The following is a 27,178-nucleotide window of genomic DNA, read 5'->3' as shown; positions in this document are numbered from 1 at the left end:
CACTGCCGGCCGTCTGGTGTAGAGGTTACAAGACCACCATTCCGGGGCAGGTTCCTAAATATACACAGACTGAAGCTTGGATGACCTCACCGTCTGGCTATAAGGTTCACTCCATGGCTCTTGCTGGAGGGATTTTCTTTTGCAGTCAAGTGCTGTTTGATCTCCAATCCACAATTCTTATCACTGGCACGGTCTGCCAGCCAGTTCTGAAAGCTTGATATTTTTAACACTGCATTCTTCTTCATTTAATATTCAGTACTTACAGACAAGATAAAACACGAGGTGGGGGAAGGGAGATTGCCTTTCTGAGTTTAACAAGAAACCAAACCTCTAGCCAGCAGAGAAGATTTAATCTGAAGGACTTGAAGTGACTTTTCACTCCTAGCCTTATGACAAGCCCCAGTTTTCTGTGGTCCAAGAGCCCATTTTTCATCCTTTAAAGGTTTTCTGCTTTTTTTCCAGTTACAGCCAAATGCGTCCCCCAGCCACTCCAAGTGCAGAGACAGGCCAAGATAATTCCATCCCTGCTCTTTAAAAAGAGCTTTCTTAAAAGTTTTCATAAAATGATAATCACTTCCACATTGACGAAGTCTCCTTTCTGCCTAGTAAGGAATCCTGGGTACCCTGCCCCCTTTAACAATAGGCTACAAAACCAGCTCCCCTTGGGATTCCCTAGCAAACTTGGATTATGAGATCACGCTCTACTCCAGACTAGCACAGTTCAAAGGGCTCACCTTATAAAAATGCAGAGTTAAGATAAGCCCCTGCCGAAGATTCGAACCATTTCACATTCGCCGGGGTCTTATGCTGTGACAGAGACAACGTTTATCTGTAAATCAGGGAGCAGGGATGTGACATCCATTCACACAGCGCTGGCCGCTAGTGCCAGACAGACACCCACAGAGCACGTTTCCAGCAACCAGGTACAGCTGCATGGACACTGGCAGTACACCGCCCTCAGTATCCCAGTGCCCCACACCCTCATCTCTGTATGCTGATGCAGTGCCTAGAGGCCCAGGCACAAGACTAGTCAAGACTCAAGCATTTTGGGGTGAGGGAGAGGTGCTGAGCAAAGCGACGACAGAGACGAGCACATCCCCTGACCTCGAGAAACAGTCAGTGGGGTGAGAGGGTGCTTCAGTCTGTGACCCAGTCAATCATTAGGCTTTCTGCTGAGACGATTCTAATCATAGAATCACAGACTACTAATCATAGAATCACAGAAAACTAGGACTGGAAGGGACCTCGAGAGGTCATTGAGTCCAGTCCCCTGCCCTCATGGCAGGACCAAATACTGTCTAGACCATCCCTGATAGACATTTATCTAACCTGCTCTTAAATATCTCCACAGATGGGGATTCCACAACCTCCCTGGGCAATTTATTCCAGTGTTTAACCACCCTGACAGGTAGGAACTTTTTCCTAATGTCCAACCTAAACCTCCCTTGCTGCAGTTTAAGCCCATTGCTTCTTGTTCCATCCTCAGAGGCCAAGATGAACAAGTTTTCTCCCTCCTCCTTATGACATCCTTTTAGATACCTGAAAACTGCTCTCATGTCCCCCCTCAGTCTTCTCTTTTCTAAACTAAACAAACCCAATTCCTTCAGTCTTCCCTCATAGGTCAAGTTCTCTAGACCTTTAATTAGAGGTCGAGCACTGGACTAAGGCCACTAACTTCCCATGCCACCCAGGGAGCAACCGTTCAATGAGAACCACTTTCAGTGCCAACCTCAGGTGGATTTGAACTGAGCACCTAAAAGCAAAGGGATCCAGAACATATTTTCAGTCCTGCCATCCCTCCACACATTTCCCTTATTTCAAGTTGATTTTGGAATCCTGAAATATGTAGACGGTTTGGACTCTTCTTAGCGGTGTCACAAAAGGTCCATACAGTATGGCCACCTTTCTCTGGATTAGCACTAATGGGAATGAAAAACATCTGTGCACTCAATGTTGGCACTGCTGTCAAGATGGGGCTTAAGCCAGGAAGTAGTCAGTGGGTTCTGCAGAAAGAGAGAAGGCAGAAAAGTATCAAGGAGACGGGGGTCTAGGAGACTTTGAAGCAGAGAGAGGCCGAGTTTTAGAAAAGGAGCGAAGGATGGGCCAGGTGAGATGGTCCAAAGGAGATTCCCGAAGAGATGGAGAAGGGAGGCACTGACACAGACACTGTACTGACATTTTCTGTTTTCTAGATGCTCTGAAAGGGCTTTCCAAACATTGAACATCAACACTACTGTGACAGCGGGAAGAACAGTTCTCTCCAAAAAAGCAGAGACTCAACACACCTAGTTTTTCATATAAGTGACCAGCTGTTTGGGATGCCTCCATTTCTGCATGCTCCACTTGAACCATCTTCAGAAGTTCCAGTTCGCCAAGAACAGATGCTCGGTTCTTTCTGGGAACCGCACTCCTCTGTAGCGTCTAAGATGGCTCACCACAGAAGATGGAGCCACACAGTAGGTTGAACCTCTGTGGTCTGGGACTCTCCGGTCCGGCGATATCCGTGGCCTGGCAGGACCAGGAACCCCAGAAGCGGGCAGAGAGCCAGACACCCCACGTCGCAGAGTTGGCTGCAGAGTAGGGGCCCGGAGCAGCAGAGCCCCAGAAGCCCTGGGTTTGCAGAACCCTGGTAGCCCCAAAGCTGCAGAACTCAAGCAACCTGGGGCAACAGAGCCCCCACAGCCCAGACGTTCCAGCAACCCCGGTGGTCCTGGGACAGTAGCACCCTGAAGGACTGCAGCGGATCTCCAACCACCGACGCGTCAGCTGTCCCATAGCAGCGGAGTCCCAGAGGCCCCAGGAGCCCCGGGAAAACAGAGCCTAAGCAGCCCCAGGGCAGTTGAGCCCCAGTGCCCCCCTCCAGGAGTGGAGATCTGAAGGCCCCAAAAGTGCAGAGCCCCAGCAGCCCTGGAGCTGCTGAGCCCCAACATCCCCGGGAGAGGAGGGGAGCCAGACCATCTGGCAGTAAAGCTGAATGGAAAGCCCGTTGGGGTCTTCTGGTGGATCCAGGAGAGCCTGGAGTCCATCAGCAGAGTGGCCAGAGTTGGCCTTCCTTGGTCCAGAAAAATCCCTGGTTTGGGACCAGTCAGGTCCCGAGGGTGCTAGACCAGGAAGGTCCCACCTTTAGTTACTTCTGAAACTGAAGACCTACAAGACACACTCAGTTCCAGCAGCCGGTCAGTGACACGGCCAGGAATAAAATCAGTATCTTCCAACTCCGACACCCCGGGGACCTGGAACAGACGGGAGAAGAGCTGAGCCAGGAGGAAGATGGTGGCCTTCTCCAGAGAAAGAGAAGAATGGGGCTACACGAGCAGAGCAAAAGACAGGCCAGGAGAGAAAAAAAGACAGAGCCTCTCCATGGAAGCCAACCAGGAATGGGAACCGTGAGTCAGTCGTGACTTGTGGGGAGAAAAACGACACGACGTGATCTGTCTAATCCACTAGAAAGTGCTGATCACTTTCAGAATAAACTCCCATACGAACAATGGACCCTGTTCTGGATGGGACGCTGGCATCCAGAGCGAGTACTCGGCAGAAGGACATTCCAGTGGGGCTGACCTTGGCCCAGTGGGAGCGTATAGCCAAGGCCGCAGGAGTGTCCAATATTGTTTTCATTTTGGAACGAAGTATCTCTGCTTCCACAAAAACAGAGGCGTATTTTGCAACACCCACTGCCACGGGCCTTTGTGTCAGGGTAATGCCCGGAGCAGAGTGGAAGGGACAAGTACCTTAGCCCATCTTAAGGTTGTTTCACAGAAGTTGATGGGACTGTGAAGTCAGCACTGAGCCACTGACTTAGAGGATTGGGGAGGTATTTCCACTTTAGTTTCCTTGTGATATTATCAGACCCTTCTGAACACCGAATAAGGAGTGAGAGGTTGAATTTTTAAGGCACTATAGAAAATCTACATTTTACATTAACGCTCATGCAATCCAGCCTTCTTGTAACCATGCTATAATTAGAGGTCAAGAAACTGCCTCAGACTAAAAGTCACCTGATTTTCTCAGAACTAGCTCACAATACCCAGTAGAAACCGATTTTCAAACAACAACGATTACTGATCTACCGCCCTAATTTAACACTTACCTAACAGATACATACAGCACAGACCTGAAATGAAACCACACAGTAGTCAGGAAGAGATTTAATTATATCTACAGAGGTCAACCAATCTATGCAAAAGATTACAATGGAGGATGGATATTCTGTGGCATACTGCAAAGATTCAGCCTGCAGGCGACGCAGCAGACAGTTCCATTTTTCAAAGAAGAAATGGCATCCATCAGAACAAAACAGCAGAAAGGAACAATAAAAGAAGGGAGGATGCGCATGACTAAGATATTTAAACCTACTCGTATAAGTGAGGCAAAGAGACGATTTAACGCCATTCTCAACCACATCTTTAAAACCGTTTTGATTACTGCTCATCTCAGTGTAAGTTGCATTGTAGGTTTCTCCCTCTCCAGGAAATGAATCCCAAAAATATAAGCTTAAATTAAATTTTTTTTAAAAAGTGTATGGGGGAAAAAAATCACAAAAGCGGAACATTAAAGCTTAAATCTCCTGTTAGGAGTTAATGGCAGCAAAACTGAAATCAAGTCACCACTCCGCAGGTACTTTAGCAATGCAAAATAAAACAGAAAGAAGTCACCGAAGATGTTGTGTGCAAAAGCTAAAAACAGAAGCCTGACAGTGAGTAGATGAAAAATTGTCTAAGACAACCCACATGAGCAGCATAACAACTTATTTTTAATGTCGAGCTGTTAGGAAAACACAATTATATGCTTCATTTATACTGAAAGATATAATCCAGTTTATGGCAAAAGCATTTAGAGCACTATTCATAGAAAGGATGAAGACAAAGATAACTGGGGAAAAAAATCATTTCACATCGGGGGAGGGCACATCCCCCTCTCTCCTCACCCCCCTCCTTGACCCACAACAAAATGCTGCTGCTGCTGCTGCTGCTGCTGCTGCACAAGTAATCTGCATATGGATACAGAGTGGTCCCTGCCTCTTCTGCAGATTAATACCACCACTCAAGGAAAGAAATGGTGAAAGATGAAGACATGCCTTCAAATGAAATCAATTCTACTTTACCCGTCGTGAATAAAAACAAACAGCAAAAGCGGGACACTGAAAGGACATGGGTAAAGAGCATGCCTTGGTGTCCTCCGTGTTAAGTCATCCCAGGAACTAGGCAGGATAATATGAGTGACACACTTTTCACACCACAACAGAACTTCTCCTTTTTATGACTATGAAGCGAACTACAGTTTGTCACCAGTAACGTGCATGGAAACACATTCTGATCTCTGCTATACCACTGTCAGTACAGTTACTCCACTGACATCGATATTTAGCCCAGATTTATGGCTGCATAACACAAATCAGACTCTTGCCCAGCGATTTCAAGGGAAATGTTCATAGTCAATTTCAAGAATCATAAATAAATAAAAGAAACTAGCAAGATTTTGATCCATTATCTTCAGTCTGCCAACTCCCTCCTCGCCACATGTGCATAAAACTTTTGTGGATCAAACCTTTAAGGGAATTAATCAGAACTGACCTTTACAACCATATTGTTATATAAACCAGTGTAGTCTTCGTGATAGCTCTATTATTCCAAAAGCAACTAAAATAAAGCCTTCTCTCTGCACACATAGCTAGAACAATTTCTACGAATGGATGGGCATTCATAATTTAGCTCTGAATTTCTGATTTAATAAACGCCACAGCAAAATCGAGCTTCAAACACTTTCTACCATGCAGATCGAATACACAAACCATCCAAGAATATTCTATGGGAAGCAGGGACGTCCCTCTGAGTGACTCAGAAAATTCCCGAGATTTTAGGTCCTTGCCCATGCTCAGGGAAGTATTGAACATTTGCTATCAAGAGGAGTTCCCTGCACCAAATGAAAATAAAATAGGCCCCGAATTAAAATTTTACTGGACATTTTATTCTCTATCCAATATTCTCTCCTGCAAGAAAAAAGATTTATGTTTCTTCAAAACAGAACGGGCTTAGAAAGTAAAAAGGAAAAGAAAATATTTTATCTTCCAGCATGACAAAGTAATAAAACATTGAAAAAGGCCAGTGTTTATCACTGCAATTTACAATGTACAGTAAAAGTCAAAACAAAACAGAATGTTCCATAAAATTGTATTCATTAGATTGACCCTGCTTTATACCAATAGGGCAGATTCAATTTCCAATAAGTGTTTGTTTGTTTGTTTGTTTCAGAAGAAAATGTTGGTACAAATTAGTACTTATCTCATGGGTTTTAATTATCTATAATTTATGACACTATATTAGCAAAATAATTTTTATCAATTTAAGAACTGAGAAGGCAAAATACAGAGACGTTGTATATCTGAAGCAGACAAGTAACTAATAATTCTGTTAGAAAGGCTTACAGCACAGGTTTTGATTATGCTGTTGACTTCTAAAGATATTAGGTAGGCTAAGGAATCTATAGTTTTCCCCTGACATGCGGGCATAACTCCTATTATAATGGGAGGTGCACTAAGCAGTGCCTATATGCCTAGTGCAAAAAAGATATTCTCTACACCAGGCAGTGAAACATACCATGAATTGGACAACATAATCATAATTACTGAATGTAGTTTATCAGGTTTGCAAATTTAATATTAAGAACTTTTTAATATGTACAGGTATAATTAAAAGGGATCGATATTTAAATGCCTTTACACAGGAAATATACAGAAACACTCTCATTTGCTGTCAAAAGTTTCTTCTTGAGATAAGAGACCAAGGCATTGGCAGTCCAACACCACAGACAGTACCTTACTACATAACATTCTACAGTCCATCAAACTCCTGAACCTGCATTCCTCACTCAGGCAAGTTCCCCACTATGTTACTCTTATTCAGTAGCAGCTTTACCTGAATAAACTTTGCTAAACTGGGCCTTTACATGGTATATGACTTATTTTAATTATCCGGATGATACATTACATACATGCCAACAATTCAGCTAATAAACCGTACGTGCTCACTAAGGGTTCTGGGAGCAGAATGGGACTGTAGAACAATAAAACTGCAGTTTACCATGAACCTTTTACACATAATTTACGTTCCATGGATTTCAAACACTCTTTAAAAGCAAAGGGCCTATAAAAGTATTCATTTGAACCAAAGTGGGCATGAACCCAAGATTTCCATGGCTCAGACAGGGGTGTATAAAAATCATCAGTAATGTACTGCCTGTGTCGTCGGACTGTCGATGCCTGGAACTCTTATCTTACATGGCACGGATGTGTGCTGCCTTGGTCCTGCACATGAGATAGTCACCATAAAAATAACCACACACCTTGAAAAATAACGTATCCTGTGCATAAGGAGGAGTCTTACGGACCCAGGAACATGCATCGTACTACACCTAAGCAAGAAAAGCCCTCTCTCCTGCCCAGCAGGCGGCAGTCAATGTAAAAGAAGTGGGGGCATGCAGGGGGAACGAGTCAATTCCAGGCCTCAGGGTGGAAGGATGGGAGGGCCTGCGGCAGGTGGGCAGCCGGGTGGGCACTCCGGGGCTGCAGTGAGGAACTCACTAAGTGAGCCGGGGCAGGAGCGCAATTAACCACATGGAAGGGGCGAAGAAGAGCCACATAGTGAGGCCAGAATTTTCCCTGTGGGATCAGGCAGGAGCCATCACACCCAGCTGGAGGAGGGCCCCACTCCCACTCAGCCCGGGGGAGGGGGGGCTTTAGATGCCACCGTGCTGACCGTACACCCCTATTTCTTATCTCCAAAAGCGCCCATGGTCTGTACAATGGAAATGCGGATGCAGGAGAGGCACCTCGCTAGCTGTACACGGCGTTGCAGCCGGCTGCAGCACACAGATGGGCTCTGAAATCTCATGCTAACAGGGGCATGTCCAGTAAGTGCACAGAACAATTGCATTAACATTTCAGGGTGCTTTGGGCGAAAGCGCGTTTCCGCAGTGAGCTTGCTGGCTGTACTGGCAATGCCTTCTGGCTCCGCCATCGCACGGGCTGAGCTATTGTTGTGCTCTCAGCTAGAGCTATTTATACCCTGACACTGCCTGCTGCTTTCAGTCTTGGTGTTTCTCCACCTACTGGGGGGGGGGGCACTTTAGTCTGAGCTTGAAACTTACTTTTTCAGCTCCTCCTTATCCACATCATACATTTGCTGGGGTGCTCCACACAGATGGAAACTTCAAGCACAAGAACCAGCCCATGGGGCCAGCCATGAGAGTCTCCCCACCTCGGTCTGCCTCAGCCCAGAGAGAAGGGGGGGACCATGCTGAGGAGCACTCCCCCAGCCCCCGCTGGTCTCCATTAAGAGTCGGAGGGGAAGCAGGTGCAATGCTGCACCACGGCCGCACCTCCGCATTCACGCCCAGCCCCAAGCCTCCTTTGTAATGACCGCCAGCAGAGATAACTCAGCGCCTTTAAGACCTTCATCCCCTCTTCCTTCAGACCCTCCACCACATCTGCCTTCTCTAGGCCTGGCTGTGCGTGTCCCGCTCTGGGATAAGCACACTGCCAGCACTAACCTCAGAAAACCTAGCACAGCCGCTGGAGAGGAAGCTGCATACTCAGACTGAGACTCTCATGAAGGGGGAAGATCTCACAGCAGGAAGCAGCCTCCTGGTGCAGAGGAAATTAGCACACACAAGGGAATGCCTGGGAAGGTGGATTTACAGAAGGGAGGGTGCCACCCGTAACTGCTCCCCAACTTCAACCTGCAGCATCCAGAACAGGAATGACACAGTAGCCAGGTGTGTCCCTACAAACATACCCTGGCATGGAACCATAGGACATACATGCCACCGTCTGTGTCTTTTGCTCAAACTGTACATTAAAATTAGTCACACTTGTGTCTCTCTGCATTTGGCCCATAAAGCGAAGTGGACCAACTTCAACCCAGTCGGCTCACGCCTAGGGTAAAGTTGGCCCACTGCAGGTAAGCAAAGGGCATATGGTAGCTCCGAAAAGAAGGTCCTAAACCTAAGGGAAAATCCTCTGCCTGTCTTTAAATCTTCAGTAGTGACAACAGCAGCACCTGGTGGCATGGTCAGTACTCTGTATGTTTCCAGGCAACTTCCCACTGACCTTGTCAGCCTGAAGGCTAGACATATACCTACGTATTCTACTCTGTTAATTAAAGAAAAGTAGCTCCCGCTCTGCTCTCAGAGCATTGCGCTCAATGTACTTCGATCACTGGACGTATTCACAAGCTAACCCGCCGGTCCTACTGTTCATTCCACAAATGGACCTTGCACAATATTCTCCAGAGCTCAAGTTTGTGGAAGCACACGTTGACTTTTACATTGTGACTTTCCACGCCAAGGCTTCTGCTCTCAAGCTGCCACAGGAGAGCACGTCACTACAGTTATGGACAGATGAGAACTGTCCCAATTAGAGCTCTGGACCCATGCAGCATCTTCTACATTAAAAAAAACAGGAGAACAAGCTAGGCTGATTAATTTTGATAAACTTTTAAATAAATAATACTAATAAAGCATCATTATTATTTTTAAAACAAGCAGTATTTTAGAGCTGTAGCTCTCAGTTTCCGGCTCATGTATTACACAGGCAAGCTCTCCTGTGCGTTCACAACTGATAGTTCTGAACTAATGATGATTTATCTTTCTTCCCATGTAGCTGTTTGTCCAATTTTTAGTATTTTCAGAAGTGATCCTGTTGTAAAAAAAAAAAAAGCACAACTGACAAAAGTGGGGTGCAAGAGAGCTAATTTCCCATTAACGTTGTTCAGCTTCTGGGAAATTACTTGGGCATTTCTAAGAAATAATAATATGTTTGTAAGTCTTACTCAAGTGTAACAAGCAGTTCTAGTGACCCGAAGAGCAGAGAATGTTTAATATATACAGTTTACAAATGAAAATTAATTTGCTAAATCTTTAGAAACCATATAGATTTTTTCTTAAATTTGATTGTTACAAGAGAAAAACTAATGGGCATTCTAGTTGCAGTTCTGAAACATTAAAACTTTCGCTACTTTCATTAACTTTTGAACTCTGAGCACCAGAATGTGGCACGGTGACACCCAGACCCTGCCTGGCATTCAAGCTAATCCACAGAAACAATCCTCCAGAGGTTTTGCTCCACACTGTTTTGTTACTAAAATGTTCAACCCCGAGGAGCACGGTGACTACTTGTCCCTCAGGTGCTGAATGCATCTCTCACTTGCTTTCTCCTCCCGCTGCTCTGCTCGGGGATGAAGGATTATTTCCTGAACACTCTCTGGACACTCTCCACCAAATTCCTTGCGCGTTCCAAAAAGGGTGTTTTCCCGGGCAGCAGCATGTGGAAACATCTAGGTGCGAAAGATGCTCTGCCGCGCCGAGCCCCTGAGGAGCTCTCCCTGCCGGGCTGCCCGCTGCGGCGCACAGAAGTAGCCGGGGGTGCGGAGAAGGCGCCCGACAGGGGAGAGGGCCCAGAACCCGGAGTTTGGGGAAGCGCAGAGCCCCGTGCCGCGGCCGGCAGCCCCCTGCCCGCGCCGGGGAGCCAGGTGCCGGGGGCGCCGCGGGCAGCGCATCCCAGCGGGGAGAGAAGGCAGCGCCGCCCCGAGCGCAGCGCCGAGCGCAGCGCGCACCGCTCCCCGGCCGGCCCCGGCTCCGCGGCCGCGCTGCAGCCGCCGGTGCGGGGCTTTGTTCCCCCGCCGGCCCGGGGCGGTGCGGGCAGAGCCCGGGGGCAGCGGGGCCCGGCCCCAGGGGCTCGCTCCGGCCCGGGCGCTGCTCGCCAACTACTTTGGAAATTGCCTCCCGCGCCCCGGGGAGCTGCGCCCAGCCCGGCCCGGCCGCGCGGTGCCCGCCCGGTACCTTGTTGCAGTGGTAATAGTCCAGGGGGCCCAGGCAGGCGGGCTCGGCCCCGGGCACCGCGCTGGGCGCCGAGGGGTAGAAGCGAACGTCCATGGCGGGGCGAGCGGGCTCCAGCGGGCATGGAACCGGCTCCTCCGGCGGCGGCGGCTCTGCCTCTGGCTGGGCGTGCGGCAGCAGGGGCGGGGCGGGGAGCGGGGGCAGAGCCGGCTCCGCTCCTCGCTCGCTCGCTCGCTATTGTTCCGGCGCGAGGCGCTGAGCGGGGCTGGGACTGGCCCCCGCCCGCCCGGCAGAGGGGCTGGGACCCCCCAATCCCACCGCAGGGGGGCTGGGACCCCCACTCCAACTGCCCCCCTAGGCGAGACTCCTCCCGCGGAGCCCCCAGCGCTCCCCCCACAGGAGAGGGGCTGGGAGCCCCCCAAAAGGAGAAGGGTTGGGGCCCCTCCACACTGACACGGCTCCCCCAAACTCCACCACGCTAAGGAGAATGGCTCACCCCCAGCCCCCAATCGCCCTCCCACAGGGGCTGCCCCGACCCCCCAGGGGAAAGTCTGGGGTCCCCCGGGGTTTCTCACACACCCTCTTCAAAGGCCTGTTCCCCAAAGGGACAGGGAGTGCAAACTCCTCCTCAGCATCCTCCAGCAAGGGGTCACACACACCCCGAAAAGGTTCTGGGACTCCTCCTCCTGCCCCCCAAGAATGGAGTTGGGACCCTTGGCACTGGAGAGTGGGGGGCCCGAAGAGACGGGCAGGGTCAGGGTCGGGGCAGAGGAGTTGCCCCAGGCCCTGCTAGGGATGGCCTTGTACAAGGCTAGCAATATCGTGTTGCATAACCACCTCTGCTTTGCTTTCGCGCATTCTCCTCGGTGTTTGTAAAGTGCTTTGAGATCCCTCCATGGAAGGCGCTAGAGAAGTGCGTATTTTACAATACACTTTTCCTGAACTGTCTTTTGCTAATCTGCGCCGTTAGTAAATTAGCACCATTGGAAGGGGGGAGGGAGTATGTCTCCCTCCTTCTCAGCAGATGCTGTAGTGAGGTGTCATGTTACAAAGACGTCATTATTTTTGTAAAATCTACCCCAGTACATAGGCTACTACATTAATGAAGTATAAATAATTAAACTTAAACGAAAGTTGTCAAAATAACTGAACAAAGTGCATTTTCTGATGCATTATTTTGGCTTGTTTATTCACAAAATTCAGTAATTAGTGAGAAGGCTCTCAGACATTCATGTGAATTAGCTTTACTGTGCTATTATCTGTATTAATTATTATCATTATTATATTTCATATATCATAGAGGCATCATTTGCTGCTCCACAGTTAAGGCTGCATTGACTTTTCACTTCTAGTAAGATTTTATCCCTGTATCACCCAAGAAAATTAACACATTTTATTACCAAACACACACTATCACCTCATCAGGTACAAACTGATTTTAAAACAATTATGGTATTAAATAGGTCCCATTCTAAACATTTTAAAATAATTCTCTTTCAAAATATAGCAGCGTTTTCCTAACATCTTCTCCCATCCCTAGTGCGTAAGTCTCACAGCACTCAGAGATGTCAAATATTGTCCATTCATCTCCTTTCCCAAGATCTCCTACACAGGTTGATTTGAAAAAAATCAGTCCTCACAAAAGAAAAGGGTTATTCCTATCAGTATCACTAACTGTTTTCATAGAATCATAGAACACTGGAAATGGAAGGGACCTTCAGAGATCATCAAGTCCAGTCCCCTGCCCTCATGGCACGACCAAGCACCATCTATTCTAGATCATCTCTGACAGATGTCTAGCCAACCTACTCTTAAATATCTCCAGTGATGGAGATTCCACAATCTCCCTAGACAATTTATTCCAGTGTTTCACCCCCCTGAATGTTAGGAAGTTTTCCCCAAACCTCCCTTGCTGCAATTTAAGGCCATTGCTTCTTGTCCTACCATCAGAGGCCAAGGAGAACAATTTTTATCCCTCCTCTTTATAATACCCTTTTAGATACGTGAAAGCTACTACCATGTCCTCTTTCAGTCTGCTCTTTTCCAAACTAAACAAACCCAGTTCTTTTAGTCATTCCTCATAGCGCGTGTTCTCTAGATCTTTAATCATTTTTGTTGCTCTTCTCTGGACCTTCTCCAATTCCTCCACATTTTTCTTGAAATGTGGTGTCCAGAACTGGACACAATACTCCAACTGAGGTCTAATCAGCACAGAGTAGAGCGGAAAAATGACTTCTCGTGTCTTGCTCACAACACTCCTGTGAATGCATCCCAGAATCATGTTGGCTTGTTTTGCAACAGTGTCAGACTGTTGACTCATATTTAGCGTGTGGTCCATTATGATCCCTAGATCCCTTTCTGGAGTACTCCTTCCTAGACAGTCTCTGCCATTCTGTGTAATCTAGCAGCACCTTAAACACGGAAAAAACACATAAATGGTATCATGAGCTTTCATGGGCACTTGTTTTGTTCATCTTTAAGGTGCTGCTAGACTATTAGTTGTTTTTTAAGTTTTTCCGGTTACGGACTAACTCGGTTGCCCTTCTGAACCCATTCTGTACATGTGTTTTCACAAACACCAGGAGAAGCCAGCAGAAAAAAAAAACCCTTCATCAAACACATGGCCTTGTAGCTCATGTCCATGTAAAGCATTCAGTGCTTTAGCTGGCTGAACTTTCAGAAAGGATCATCTTCCAGCTCTGTCTCCTGGACCTTCCAGGCCACCGGAAGTTCACAGGAGGGAGCTGCTTTCCTCTGCACTTCCAAAGATCTACAGGAATCCCTGCTCATGAATTTTCTGAAGTATGCACGATAGAAGTCCCTGTGTATGGGACCCTGCCTCAGCCACTGCCCATGTGTACCATGCCCTCTCTGGCCCAGCTCCCCAATCCTATACTGTACCACTCTTCACTGCCTTGTCCAGTCTCTTCTTGTAATAGCCCTGATCCTGTAAACACATACTCATGAGCTTAACATATTGCAGCCAATGGGATGACTAGCAATGGGACATATGTGTTTCTCCAGGATTGGTACCTCAGTGCTTAGTTTTTACATATATACAAAAATACCTACACACTGTCTCTATATAAAAAACAAAGTGCTTATAGCTGTGGTGTCCAACGCACAAGTGACTAGTCACAGGTGGCTATTTGGCTGGTTGAATGTGGCTCGTTCACTGTAGCAGTGGCTACTGCTTCAGAACTGGTTGAACACCACGGGCGTATAGTTTCTAAGAAGATATGGTGCGGGGGAGGGAGGGTAAGGATAAGAGAGTAGTGAACACGGAGCAGAAAATGCCTGTTTAGAACTTAAAGCAGGAACTGAGACTGACTGAGCTTCCAGAGAGCAGAGCAGACAGGATCTGGGGAACTGTGTAAGTGTCTCCTTTGCTCTGTCACCTGCTGCGCTGACTATGGGACACCTGGTAAAAGTCCCTGTATCCATGCAGGTTCTGCAACAGTCAGTCAGAACTATGCAGTCCATTCGAATTACCGTCATGTTGACTGAGCCCCTGTTCTAACGGAAAAGAAAGAAATGGCTGAATTCTCTTTATTTACCGTTTTATCTCTGAGGTTCACACAGGGGAGGGGACTCTGGTACACCTCTCACACACAGGGGGATGTCCGACCGCCCCAGCATTTTCCACGCTCCATGCATGGATGGTCCCCTGGGATGAACCTACCTGTCCCAGTACCTGGTGCCACATCTTGCTGAGGCAACATGTCAGGGGTGGGGGATGTCTGTGGCTGGAAGCAACTTGTCTCTTCCTGCCCACACCGTGTCAAAAGGCAGCTCACACTTCCAGGCTGCTGCTGGCCACCAGTGCAACCCAGCTGCCTCCTCTCCCCAGTTACTGTGTGGGCTAGAAGGTGTTAAGCCCTAGGGATGCCTTGTGCATCAGAACCCTCTTTTTAAGAAAAAGTCAGAAGGCCTGCTGGAGGGCTTAAAAATGGGACTGTCCCTTTAAAACTGGAACAGCTAATCACCCTATGTAGAGAGGGATCCCCATCCCAGAGGAGACGAGACGGGGGAAATAGTACAGCCTGGGCTCTATTAATATTCCTGAAACAAAATGCAGGACAATGTAGCACTTTAAAGACTAACAAGATGGTTTATTAGATGATGAGCTTTCGTGGGCCAGACCCACTTCCTCAGATCAAATAGTGGAAGAAAATAGTCACAACCATATATACCAAAGGATACAATTTAAAAAAAATGAACACACATGAAAAGGACAAATCACATTTCAGAACAGGAGGGGGATACGGGGGGGGAGGGGGAAGGAAGGAAGGTAAGTGTCTGTGAATTGATGATATTAGAGGTGGGGAGAGTGGGACGTCTGTGAGCTAATGGTATTAGAGGTGATAATTGGGGAAGCTATCTTGGTAATGGGTAAGATAGTTTGCGTATTTGTTCATTCCTTCCCGGAGAGTGTCGAATTTTAACATGAATGACAGTTCAGAGGATTCCCTTTCAAGTGCAGATGTAAAAGGTCTTTGTAGCAGAATGCAGGTGGTTAAGTCATTGAGAGAGTGTCCTTTCTGGTTAAAATGGCAAGAAACTGGTTTTTCTTTGTGATCTTGTCTGATATCTGTTTTGTGGGCATTAATCCTTTGGCGAAGTGTCTGAGATGTTTGTCCAATGTACAAAGCAGACGGACACTTTCGGCACATGATAGCATAAATTATATTTCTGGATGCGCAGGAGTATGTGTTCTTGATCTTATAACTCACTTGGTTAGGTCCAATAATGGTATCAGCAGAATGAATATGTGGACAAAGCTGGCAATGGGGTTTGTTGCAAGGGAAGGTACCAGGGTTGGTATTAGTGTGGTATGTCCTGTGGTTGTTGGTAAGAATCATCTTGAGGTTAGGTGGTTGTCTATAGGAGACTATGGGTCTGTCTCCCAGAGCCTCTTGCAGTATGGTATCCTGTTCCAATATAGGCTGTAGTTTATTGATAATGTGTTGGACAGGTTTAAGTTGGTGAGTCTCTGTGGTCCTGCTGAGAAGACAGGACATGTCCCCTCTCCTCACCCCGGACGAGTCCACACCTCTCCCTGGCCTGCCTATTCTCTGCCCTTGCAGAGATCCAGACCTACAAGAGGGCTCTCTGCAGGTGGGATGTTACCACGGGTGTGACCTTTTTTCCTGGAAGCAGGGCGTTCCTCATTCTGAAGGGAGGTTTGATCAGGCCCTCAGTTTTCACTCAGCCATTATATGAACAAAACTCCCATTGAAATCCATGAATACAGATTCAGCAAAAACAAAGCAAAGAGTTCAGGAGTTGGCCCAATATCAAAACAGTAATGAACGCATCTCAAATGCACAAAAAGCCAGATTCAGTTTGGCATCAATAAGACAATTCCAGTAAGATCGGTGTGGGGTTGCATTATTTATGCCTAGACAGAATTTCGCCCCCAGTAGCAGACACACCAAGTAGGAAGGTGCAATGTTTCATGACCATTTTTAGATATGGGAGAATACTGCAAAAATGAATGTTTTAATTCTCTTTAGCCGTGCTTATGCCTGGAAAGGAAATTGCAGGGCAGCATACACAAGTATTCACAAAGCCTGAATTTTAAATGTACACATTCAAGCATTCAATCAAGGGAAAAAAATATCATGTGGTCTGTCTGTCCAATCGTGTTTAGGCAACACAGCTAGAATTTCAAATGTCGAACACTTGCAGAGAACAATCTGTGATCAAAATAGAGTTGTTTTTTAAAACAAACAATAGAATAAATCTGAACAACAAATAATTTTCAGAGAATCCCAGTGGCAGGGAGATATTTTAGGAGCCAAAAAATAGACTAAATGTGTCAGATACATTATTTGTTTCAAAATATTCACTCAGCTCTGACTGCATTTTAACTTTAAAAATATGTTATTTTTCAACATAGCCTTTAAAATGCCTGTTTAGATCAATTTTAAACAATTCAATACTGTACAGCTTATTATTTTAAAATATGGATATTAATTTCATGCTGTATTACAGAGCCCTGTCTTTGACATTTAAGTCTTATCTCCAGTTTGTATCTGAGAACTTCTAATCACACTATTTAATTCAGAGCTACATTTCTCATTTCTGCAAGGAAGTGTATAGATCTCTCAATATTTCAATAGTTTCATCAGTGTTAAATTGTCCTGGATTATTTAAAAAAATGTTGAACAAATGAATAAAATCAACTGTCAATAACTATCATGCAAATGGATACATTACAACTGCAATGAAACTGGATTAACTAAATCCACATTGCATCTGGATTTACATGTCACACAAAATTAAATGCAGCTGAAAAACTTCCTGTTACATGGGCCTGATTCAAAGCTCTCTGAAGTTAGTAGAGAGTCTTGTTTAATGCAATGGGCTTTGGATCAGGGGCTGTCAGAGTAAATAAAAGCATGACTATGAACTGGATTTGATCCATAAAGCAAGGTTACCCATTTGACATTTTACGTCACTTAAAATCTAAAGTAAAATTGCATCTCTCTGCTTCCAAAACAGATGGCATTAGCCTTCTTTTTGGCTTGAGGTTTTTGGTACCTGTCCAAAAAAGGGAAAATCTTCTTGACATCCTTATAAATGCAGCTATTTAACCACCTGTCAGTTTGCTTTGGATCCCCATTGAATTTCTGACAGGAAAAACATTATTTTGTCGACATGTTATTTCATGACACCAGAAATGCAGCACATACACAAAGTTTACACATTGTGTGAAAAGCTATTTAAAAAAAGAGTGAAGGGTTGTGCCATAGGAGCAAGGCAATTACTGTGTAATTAACATCACTGATAGGCTACAACATTACAAAAACCCAAACAAAACAAAGCACATAACACTCCAACAGTCTAGGATACCTGATCATTTACATCATCCTTATTATGAACAAGCACAGGGATTTAAGATCCAGTCCCAATGCTCACGGTTTATGGGTCCAATCCTGCAGACCAGCGATGAATAACCTCGAGTAGCCCTCCTTCATCTCAGTGGGCCACAAAACTATCATAACCAAGATGCTCTCCTGGGATAGGGTAGTTTTGCTAACTGCACGTGCATACCTAGAATTTGCGGGGTGTGCCGATTGCTGTACAAAGCGCTTTGATTGGATGCAGAGGGAGTGCACAGCTCTCTCAGTCACTGTTGTGTGCAATCAGCATGCACCTTACTTCATGCACCTTTGCTTTACGGGTGTCTCACTTCAGTAATACCAGGAGGAAAAAACAACATAGGCAGACACCAGTGGTAACGGGCAGCCCTGCGCTGTAGGCTGCCTACCACTGCTACCGACCTTCCTCATTCAAAAATCCCATCATCAACAAAAGATCACATCAGAAAGGCTGAGACCTAGCAAACCACTGCTTAATAGGATTCATGTGCTTCAAGTTACACACACGTTTAAGTGCCTTGCTAGAGCAGGACCAAACACTTTACTTAGTGCTTATTAAAGACTTTAGAGTTTGGTCCAGTACGAGGGTTATGGAAGCAAAGTCTATAGGATCCTACAATTTGCTTTTTAGAGGACTTGGAGGACTGGATTTTGCAAAGCACAACATAAATGGTTCTCCTGATTTATGTATAATTATTACACAGAAGAACCTATTAACTTACAAGCAAGGGTGCACAAGTGTAATTCCACATAATGGTACAAACATCTAAAGGGCATGGAAAAGGAATGTAAAGGCAACATTCAGACACATACAAAACCAATCTTCAAACATTACCCTATGATCATCACAGTATTCAAACACCCCAACATATTAATACCATCTCTGTTAGGCTAACTTTCTGCTCCATATTAATATCCCTCCCAATGCAGAGATCAAAGAATTTAACACTACAGTGCAATGCATAAATTAACTGCAGTCTATTACATGGCTATTTTGTTATATAAAGCACCACAATTATACACACGGAGCATCTGAAAAATATTTGTGCAGGATTGTGTCTGGTGCTCTGTACAGCCCAGCTGATTACACAGTGGCAAGAGAAAGGATCAAGAGATACCAAGGACACTTATCAACCCCCAGCATCTCTCAGCTCCACTGGCACCCATGTCCCCTGCCTATTGAGTGCAGTTTAGTTGAGGGTGAGTCCCTCAATCAGGGTATGCCACACACACTTCTTCTGCCCTTGAGTCTCTCAACGAGTATAATGAAGCCTTTATTACCCCTATCAAGTGACTTGTGATCCAGCACCAGCCAACAGCGATCATTTAGGCAAGGCAGCCCCATCATGCTGCACGCCTAAGCAGAGTGGGCGTGTCTATGCAAACAAGATTGGTTCATTACATCTTCTCCACAGCTCATCACTAGCAGTCAGGGGATAGCTCATGCAGACCCTGCTTACATTAGTGAGAATGGAAATACACAGTAGATGTTTGTGTTTTAATACGTTTTGTGTGTGCAATTAATTTAGTAATCTTCCATTGTCTACTGTAAGGTATATGGAGAGGCGACTTTTTCCTTTGAAGATTATAAGTCTAATTAATTAGTGAATAAAGTAGCCAAATTGCAAACTATTGGTGAGTTTTACCATGTTTCATATAAGTAAACATGACATACTTTACTGTGCCAATTACCTAGCCATGACACAGGAAGAAACCTCAGAAAAGGAGATCCACCCTTCTTGATGGTTAAATGTTATTCATATCAAATAAAATAGTAGCTGCTTTCTTTTGAACCTGTTAAAGTAATAAGAACATAAGAACGGCCATGCTGGGTCAGACCAACGGTCCATCTAGCCCAGTGTCCTGTCTGCCAACAGTGGCCAATGCCAGATGCCCCAGAGTGGGAGATCACATCAGGTAATCCTCACATGAGCCCTCCCCTGTCACTGACGTCCAGAGAAACAGAGGCCAGGGACACCATTCCTACCCACCCTACCTAATAGCCATTGATGGACCTAACCTCCATGAATCTATCAAGCTCTTTTTTGAACCCTGTTAAAGTTCTAGCTTTCACCGCAACCTCTGACAAGGAGGATCCTCTGAATAGTTATTCCCAAAAAAGCTATATTTTGGGACAATCCCAACAAATGGGCTTCAAAATGTCAGTTGCTAAATTGCAGGACCAGTATTAATTGTGAAAATTGTAAAGTTCCACAAGGGGATGGATAAGGTGTAGGCTGCATTTAATATTGCACATTAAGATGGTTGAAACAAAAAGGCAGCTGATGGTTTTGTTACTTCTTTTACTTGAAGTTATTTTGGGTGAAAACCTCACCCTCCTAAAACTGATGGGAGTTTTGCAATCGCTAAAGTTAGCCTCCTCTGTCCATATTTAGGTACCTGCCCAGTTTTCAAAAGTGCTAAGTGCCCGTGGAAGTCCATATGATTTAGTGGGTACTCATCACTTCTGAAAATCAGGCAGATGCCTGAATATGTTCCTAGGAGGCTAATCTGGCAATGGGTTCTGTCATGTCATCTGTCCTGAGCTTTTAGTGTAATCATGGGCAAGTCATGCAACCACGTTGTGCCCCAGAGATACTGATTCTTCCTTGATCCACAAGGAACCAGGATTTATACATTAATGTCTATACAGTGCTCTGAAAAAATCACAGGATCTGAGCATAGGGCTTCAATGATGAAAATACCAAAAGATTTACCTGGCGTTGCTCGGATCCTTAAGTCAATTCATTTTGGGTTTGGGGAAAATAAAATGAATATGTAATTTGAATTGTTGCTCTGGGGTGGGTCTGGGGAAGAGGGGTTTGATGAGCAGGCTTCCCCGGGGAGAGAGGACTACCTCAGCCTTCTCTCACCACAGCAATTTGAGGCTAGGTAAGAAGCACCTCTTCAGGGCTCTGCAGCTGCAGCAGGCACAGCTGGAGGAGGTATGCTTGTGCCCCTGCTGGGGCAGGTCCAGATTCACTTGCCCGCTGTGCTCCCCCACCAGAGTGAGGAACGCAGCAAACTGCACTTTCTGCTTGCTTCCTGATGAAGGGGAGCAGCCTGCAACATTCCTGTATGAATCAGGGGGAGGGATGCGTCAGTCTGCCCTGCCCTCCTTAAAGGGCACCTGCGGGGTGGGAGGCTCAGGCCTGGGGCAGTCCCAGATAGGGGGTACCCCTAACCAGCCCCTTTCACCTGCCTGGTGATTCTGTTTCTTTTGTGTATGGTTTTATAAGATGCCATCCCATTCCAGGTACATCTCTTTTTCCGGGCACACCCAAACCCTGACCTTGCTTTCCGTTATTATAAGAGGAAGCTGCATACCAAATTTGGTGGTCCTAGCTCTTACTGTTTCAGAGGAGTTCTTGGAAAAACAAAGAGGCAGGCAGACAGACAAACTTTCTCAAATATTTAGTAGACACAGTAGAGTCAGACGGTTAGGACATAGACGTGTTGCTATCAGTTTTTCCAGGTTTGTATATAAAAGCAATTACAATGTAATCCAAGATGTGGGGTTTATACAAATAATTCCAGGATGAGCACCCTCTTTTTAAGGACCATAGCTTTTTTTGGGAAAGGGCTCTATTTTTGAAGGTTTAGCAGGGATCTGATTTTCAGAGATCAGTTGCTTAACTGATTCAAGTTCCGTTAAGTAGTTTTTAAGTTAGACACCAAAAACTTGGTGTGCCCCAAACCAGCAATCACTTTTGAATATGTTGGCCCCAGACTTTGTTGGGAGCTTTGGAGGTGCTGTGCCTGTAGTTATGTTAGCTTTTCTGAATTGGCATTATTAATACCAGTATGTCAAGTCAAGGTTTATAATTCCTCCAGAATGTGTAAGCTTTCCCCAAGCAAGCTATAAGCAAAAGAACGGACCATGTCCTACAGTGTAAATATAGGCCCTCTGCTGTACAGAATGAATTTAGAGAATAAAACCTGAAGAAAAAGAAAAAAGTCAGGAGAGAATAAACAGAGAAATATATCTACCATACTTCTATGTATAGAGAAGGAAATGTGGCCTTGTATCAGAGGACTAGGAAACCAAAGGGTCAGGCATGGCATTGGGTAAAGTCCCTTAACTTCATTCATTCTGTCTGTCTGTGAAATGGGTGAGGTAATTGTAACAGGGCAGCTGCCCTGTACTGGCCCCTTAAGAGCCAAACCCCAGCCTGGAGCAGGCCGGGGGAGTTCAGCCCAGCTGGGCGGCGTTGGCCAATTAAGGCCCAGCTGGGGGCTATAAAAGGGAAGGGCTGCTTCAGCCAAGGCAGTGTGAGCCTGGCTGCCGAGGGAGTAGGATGTTCTCTGGAGCTAGGGCAGGGCGCCCAGCCAGCCTGCCTGCCTGCCTGCCTGGCCTGCGGACAGGCCTGCTGGAGAGACACCAAACCCCCGGAAGGGGGGCTCAGAGCGAGTGACTTGGGCACTGCCGGAGGGCAGTGTGGCGAAGAGAGCAACGCGACCGGAAGATTCCAGAGGGGAAACGCCTGTGAGCGGAGGCCAGTGCGGGTGGAATGGACTGATTCCGGGGGACAGATGATGGACCCCTGCTACGGTGGTGAGTGACCCCCTCACAGTAATATTCAGTGTATCAAATGCTGATCTCTGCTACATAGGAGTAAACTGACAGGTGGGTGTAATTTGAAATCAGAATTTGACATGTGTTTTGTGGTCCCCAGTCTACTGGCAGGAAAATGAGCATCAATAGCTTAGGTAGATCACTTACTCCAAGTCAGGTGATGAATTAATTGCAGAGGGGAAAAGAACCCATAGCGTAGCCCCCCTGGCAATCATCCACCACAGAAGAGGATGGTGTAAGGCCCAAAGCAGTCCAGTTACTAGTGGGGTGGTGCCACATGGTGAGTGGCTAAAAAGTCCAGTTCTGGAGCGATAGTCCTTGCCGCAGATAACATGGGCGGGGTGAGAAAACGAAGCTGGTGAACTGCTAGCACTTGAGGCCTGCTTTGCTGTCCACTTAGTCCTCTCTGCTGTCCTCTCTCAGCCATCTATCTTCAGCCTCTTTGGCTCCCTGGTACAGTGGCGGCAGCCGGGAGACCCAGGCCCTTTAAGTAGCCACTGGCGCACGGTGCTGTGCACTCCATGTGGCTCTAAGAGGAAGGGCAAGGCCACGCCATGCTCCAGGAAGTGCAAAGAGCTGGCTGCCCAGCCCTGCCCCTTCTGCCTGAGGCCCTGCCCCTTCCAGGAACACAAAGTCGCCCTCCCCACTTGCCAAGGGGCCTACGGAGGCGGTTGGCTTTCCTGCTGACTGGCACATAGCACTGTACTCAGAGCCTACACCAGACCTTGGCATTCAGTGTCAGTTTCCTATTTTCCCACACCAGTGCAAATGATGAATATGCAAATGATGAATATGCAAATAACATGCTACCGCTCTGCCAAAAGCCCCAGCCCCCCCGCCCGAGAACGACTGCAAACAGCCAGCTTCAGCTCCACCAGCCCCACTGCCCCTTAGAGCCCCCCCACCAGGTCCCCTAGTGCCAGTCCCCGAGTGCTGACCATGCAGCTCTCTCTCCAGCTGCAGGAGCAGCTATGGGCCCCTTGCAACATGGCTCTGGCCAGGGCTGCCGGAGCAGCTGCAGGCCACCTGCCACACGGCTCCGGCTCTGGCCTTGGCTGCTGGAGGAACCGTGGTCCATGCAGCCCTGGCTGGGGCCACTGGAGCAGCCCGCCATGTCGCTCTGGCTCGGACTCCATCCAGAGCAGCTGCTGCCTGCAGAACAGTGGTTCGTGGACCGGCAGTTGGGAGCTGCTCCTCTAATAGGCCGGATTTTTTTCCCCTCTACTGAGGGCTAGTGTACTGTAGGGCTGTGCTCTCCCGGCAGGTCAGGCAATCCATCTCCTGGAGTGGCAGAAGCTAGGTGGACAGGAGAATGCTCCCATCAATCTAGACCTGTCTCCACTTGGACTTCAGTCAGTCTAACTGTGTCACTCAAAGTGAATTTTTCATGTCCCTGAATGACATAATTATACCGAGCTGATTTCCTAGTGTACCGAGGGCTGTCACAGGTACACCCCTCTCTTAATCTGTCCTGACTCAGAAAGGAGTTTATGGAACTACAAATTTTACTGTGAAGAAACATAAATTCCATGGCCTTTTAAGGGATACCTTTGCGTTTTCACTCATGGGAATGACATCAGAATTGTGTGCGTGCCTGCAGCGGTGTTGTGGGCCTTCAGTAGTGCAGTGTTTGCAACGTCCTTTGAGATCCCCAGCTGACAGTTATGCCGACTTCGAAGTGCAGATTATTGTGTTGAATGATTTTAAAGGTTTCTATAACTAGCCCTTTCAAAAACACTCAACCGCTGATCAGTCTTCCAATCCAGTTCCACAACAGGGCCAATTAATCGCTGGTGTCACTCCCCTGATGTCAGTTGGATTACGCCAGGAGTAAATGTGGGACCCTGCCTTAGCTTTTACTTTGCATTAGCCCAGTGGAACTATTGCTTTTGATTTCAGGGATGTCTCACACTGTGACCAACTTTAACATTTTCTTCAGTATTCTTCCTCCTAAAATGAAGGAGTCATTTCTTATAACCACCCTTCTGAATGAATGTCTCGGAGGCTCAGACTCTGAAAGTGATACGATTGAATCATCTTGCTAGTTCACTTTGAGGGGTGAAACCTACACTGTCTTCCTCTAACCAGAAAATTAATCTCTCTCGGAGCATCTCTCTGATTCTTCAATGCAGCACAGTGGTTTTTGTTCTATAAATGATCTTGGGGACTAGGAATTCTTTACATTTCAGTATTTTGGTGGTGTTATAGCTTTCTTGTATGCACCCTCACAAGATTGGCTGCTGATCTTGGGTAACTAATTCCTTTTATTTCTTTTTTACCAGTTGTGTGGCTTCATTTTGAAATGAAGACAAGAAAAATGATCTATTGTGAGATTTGCTGATTGACTTAGGATTAAATGTCAAAATTCATTTTATTTCAGTTTCATTGTCACAAATTCGCCTAATGTTTCAGACCCTGGGTTCTTGCTTCCACCCAATATTTTGCTGGCCGACATTCTGTATTAACACTGAAATTTCCCCTTGTGCCCTTTGAGGAGTTACATACACAAACAGCATTTGAAAGGCATTTTGCCTATAGATATGTGTTTGAACCTACACACATGAGAAACAGAGATTCACAGATAGCATTTCACAATAAAAATGTTTTGTTTAAAAGAAAGAGTCAAGGTTGAAAGCACCATGTTTCACTGGAGTCCAGCAAACAATCACACAATATTATATTGTCTTTATAAAAGAACTTACCTCTTTACAAAATAAACGCATTAAAAACAAGGATATAAATAGATAAGGGATCTAGATAGTTCCCCCATATCTTTTATCACCCCTTATTATCTCAGCTGATTTAGTAGTGGATGATTCAGTGGAAAATGGAATGAGAGATAAGAGAGGCGTTTACACACTCTGAAACATTAAACACAGTTTTATATTTAAAAATGTTTGAGCATCTAAAGCTTTTTAACATGAATGTTAGCTCCGTGACCCCTAACCCTACTCAGCTCCCTGTCCCGAGTTCCCCCTCCTAGCCCACTCCTCCACATAGCTAGAGTGGTTTTCGTATGAATTCGTTCTTCTACCTTTTAAAACGGGATGTTACGATGGTTTTTAAGTTAGTCATTGGAGAACCAAGATGGTGTCTGTGCCCCTTGACCTAGGAATCCATGTTGGATCCCCTCAGGCACTGACCGCTCAGACCAGCCCAAACCGGATTTTCCCACCAAATGATCATGAGGGTTCTAGTCTCCTCAGGCTTTTCCTGCCCTGGTGGCTTTATAAGGCTGCGTTGCCTCAGCCGCGGAGCTGTCCGCCATAGTGGCAGCAGCATGTGGGCCCATCTGTTTTACCACCTGGCAATGAGGGACAACCCCATCTGTGCCTGCAGCGGAGGAAGAAGAGGATTTTACACACACAACCTGCTTGTGCCAGCCTCTGTTTCCTCTTCACCCACCAGTCCGGGACTGGACATTGTGGGACTCTCCAGTGCTCCTCCCCAAGGGCCCTAAATCAACCTGAGTACAAAATAGTGACAGCAACAAACACAGGGCTTGTAGGCCTGATCCACTAAATCAAACCCTTTAGCTCTGTGATTAAAACCCCCTAAGTACTGGGCCCTTTTTTCCTGAGGACTTGGCAGTGATGCTGGTCGAGGTGCCTAGGACCTTATACCCTCAGAGGGTACGTCTACACTAGCTCATTAGTTCGAGCTAGGGAGGGTAATTAGGGCAAGCGGAGTTGCAAACGAAGCCCGGGATTTAAATATCCTGGGCTTCATTTGCATGTTCCTGGGCGCCGCCATTTTTAAATCCCCCTTAGTCTGAACTCCGTGCCCGCGGCTACACGCGGCATGGAGTAGGTAGTTCGAATTAAAGATCCTAATGGAATGAGGAGTAACGGTAGTTCGAATTAGGATCTTTAATTCGAACTACCTACTCCGTGCCGCATGTAGTCCGCTTTTTAAACAATTAACAAAACTATCCAAAGCCCAAGATTTGGTGGTGATGGGGGACTTCAACTATCCAGACATATGTTGGGAAACTAACACAGCGAGGCACAGGCTATCCAATAAGTTTCTGGACTGCATTGGAGACAACTTTCTGTTTCAGAAGGTTGAAAAAGCTACCAGAGGAGAAGCTGTTCTGGATTTGGTTTTAACAAATAGGGAGGAACTAGTTGAGAACTTGAAAGTGGAAGACAGTATAGGGGACAGTGATCATGAAATAATAGAGTTCGTGATCTTAAGGAAAGGTAGAAGGGAGACCAGCACAATTGAGGTTATGGATTTCAGGAAGGCAGATTTTGATAAGCTCAGAGAACTTGTAGGTAAGGTCCCATGGGAAGCAAGACTGAAGGGAAAAACAACTGAGGAGAGTTGGAAGTATTTCAAAGGGACGTTAAGGGCCCAAAAGCAAACAATTCCGCTGTGTAGGAAAGATAGAAAATATGGCAAAAGACCAGCTTGGCTTAACAAGGAGATCTTGCATGATCTCAAAATAAAAAAGGAGTCATATAAAAAATGGAAACTAGGACAACTAACAAAGGATGAATATAGGCAAGCAACACGGGAATGCAGGGGCAAGATTAGAAAGGCAAAGGCACAAAATGAGATCAAACTAGCTACAGGCATAAAGGGAAACAAGAAGACCTTTTATAAATACATTAAAAGCAAGAGGAAGACCAAGGACAGGGTAGGCCCACTGCTTAGCGAGGAGGGAGAAGCAGTAACAGGGAACTTGGAAATGGCGGAGATGCTCAATGACTTCTTTGTTTCGGTCTTCACCGAGAAGTCTGGAGGTGTGCCTAACGTAGTGAATACAAGCAGAGAGAGGGTAAGTTTAGAAGATAGGATACACAAAGAACAAGTTAAAAATCACTTAGGAAAGTTAGATGTCAGCAAGTCACCAGGTCCTGATGAAATGCATCCCAGG

At 46.2% G+C, this 27,178-nt stretch overlaps 1 protein-coding gene across 5 annotated transcripts in view; it reads right to left on the bottom strand.

Annotated features, from left to right (window-relative positions):
• The window catches only part of TOX2 (TOX high mobility group box family member 2), a 256,019-nt gene extending 244,982 nt beyond the window's left edge, over positions 1-11,037 (bottom strand). The window contains exon 1 of one of the 5 annotated variants that reach the window (XM_075901497.1): positions 10,837-11,037. In XM_075901497.1, coding sequence (XP_075757612.1) covers positions 10,837-10,929 — 93 coding nt within the window. In that variant the 5' untranslated portion in view covers positions 10,930-11,037. Of the gene's footprint in view, positions 1-8,145; positions 10,726-10,836 lie in introns of those variants that run through there. The other 4 variants (XM_075901498.1, XM_075901495.1, XM_075901499.1 and 1 more) reach the window with 4 other exon arrangements.
• Between the last annotated feature and the right edge of the window lie 16,141 nt (positions 11,038-27,178).

This window comes from Pelodiscus sinensis, chromosome 18, assembly GCF_049634645.1.
Source record: "Pelodiscus sinensis isolate JC-2024 chromosome 18, ASM4963464v1, whole genome shotgun sequence".
NCBI lineage: Eukaryota > Metazoa > Chordata > Testudines > Trionychidae > Pelodiscus > Pelodiscus sinensis.
This window is presented reverse-complemented; position numbering and strand designations above follow the sequence as displayed.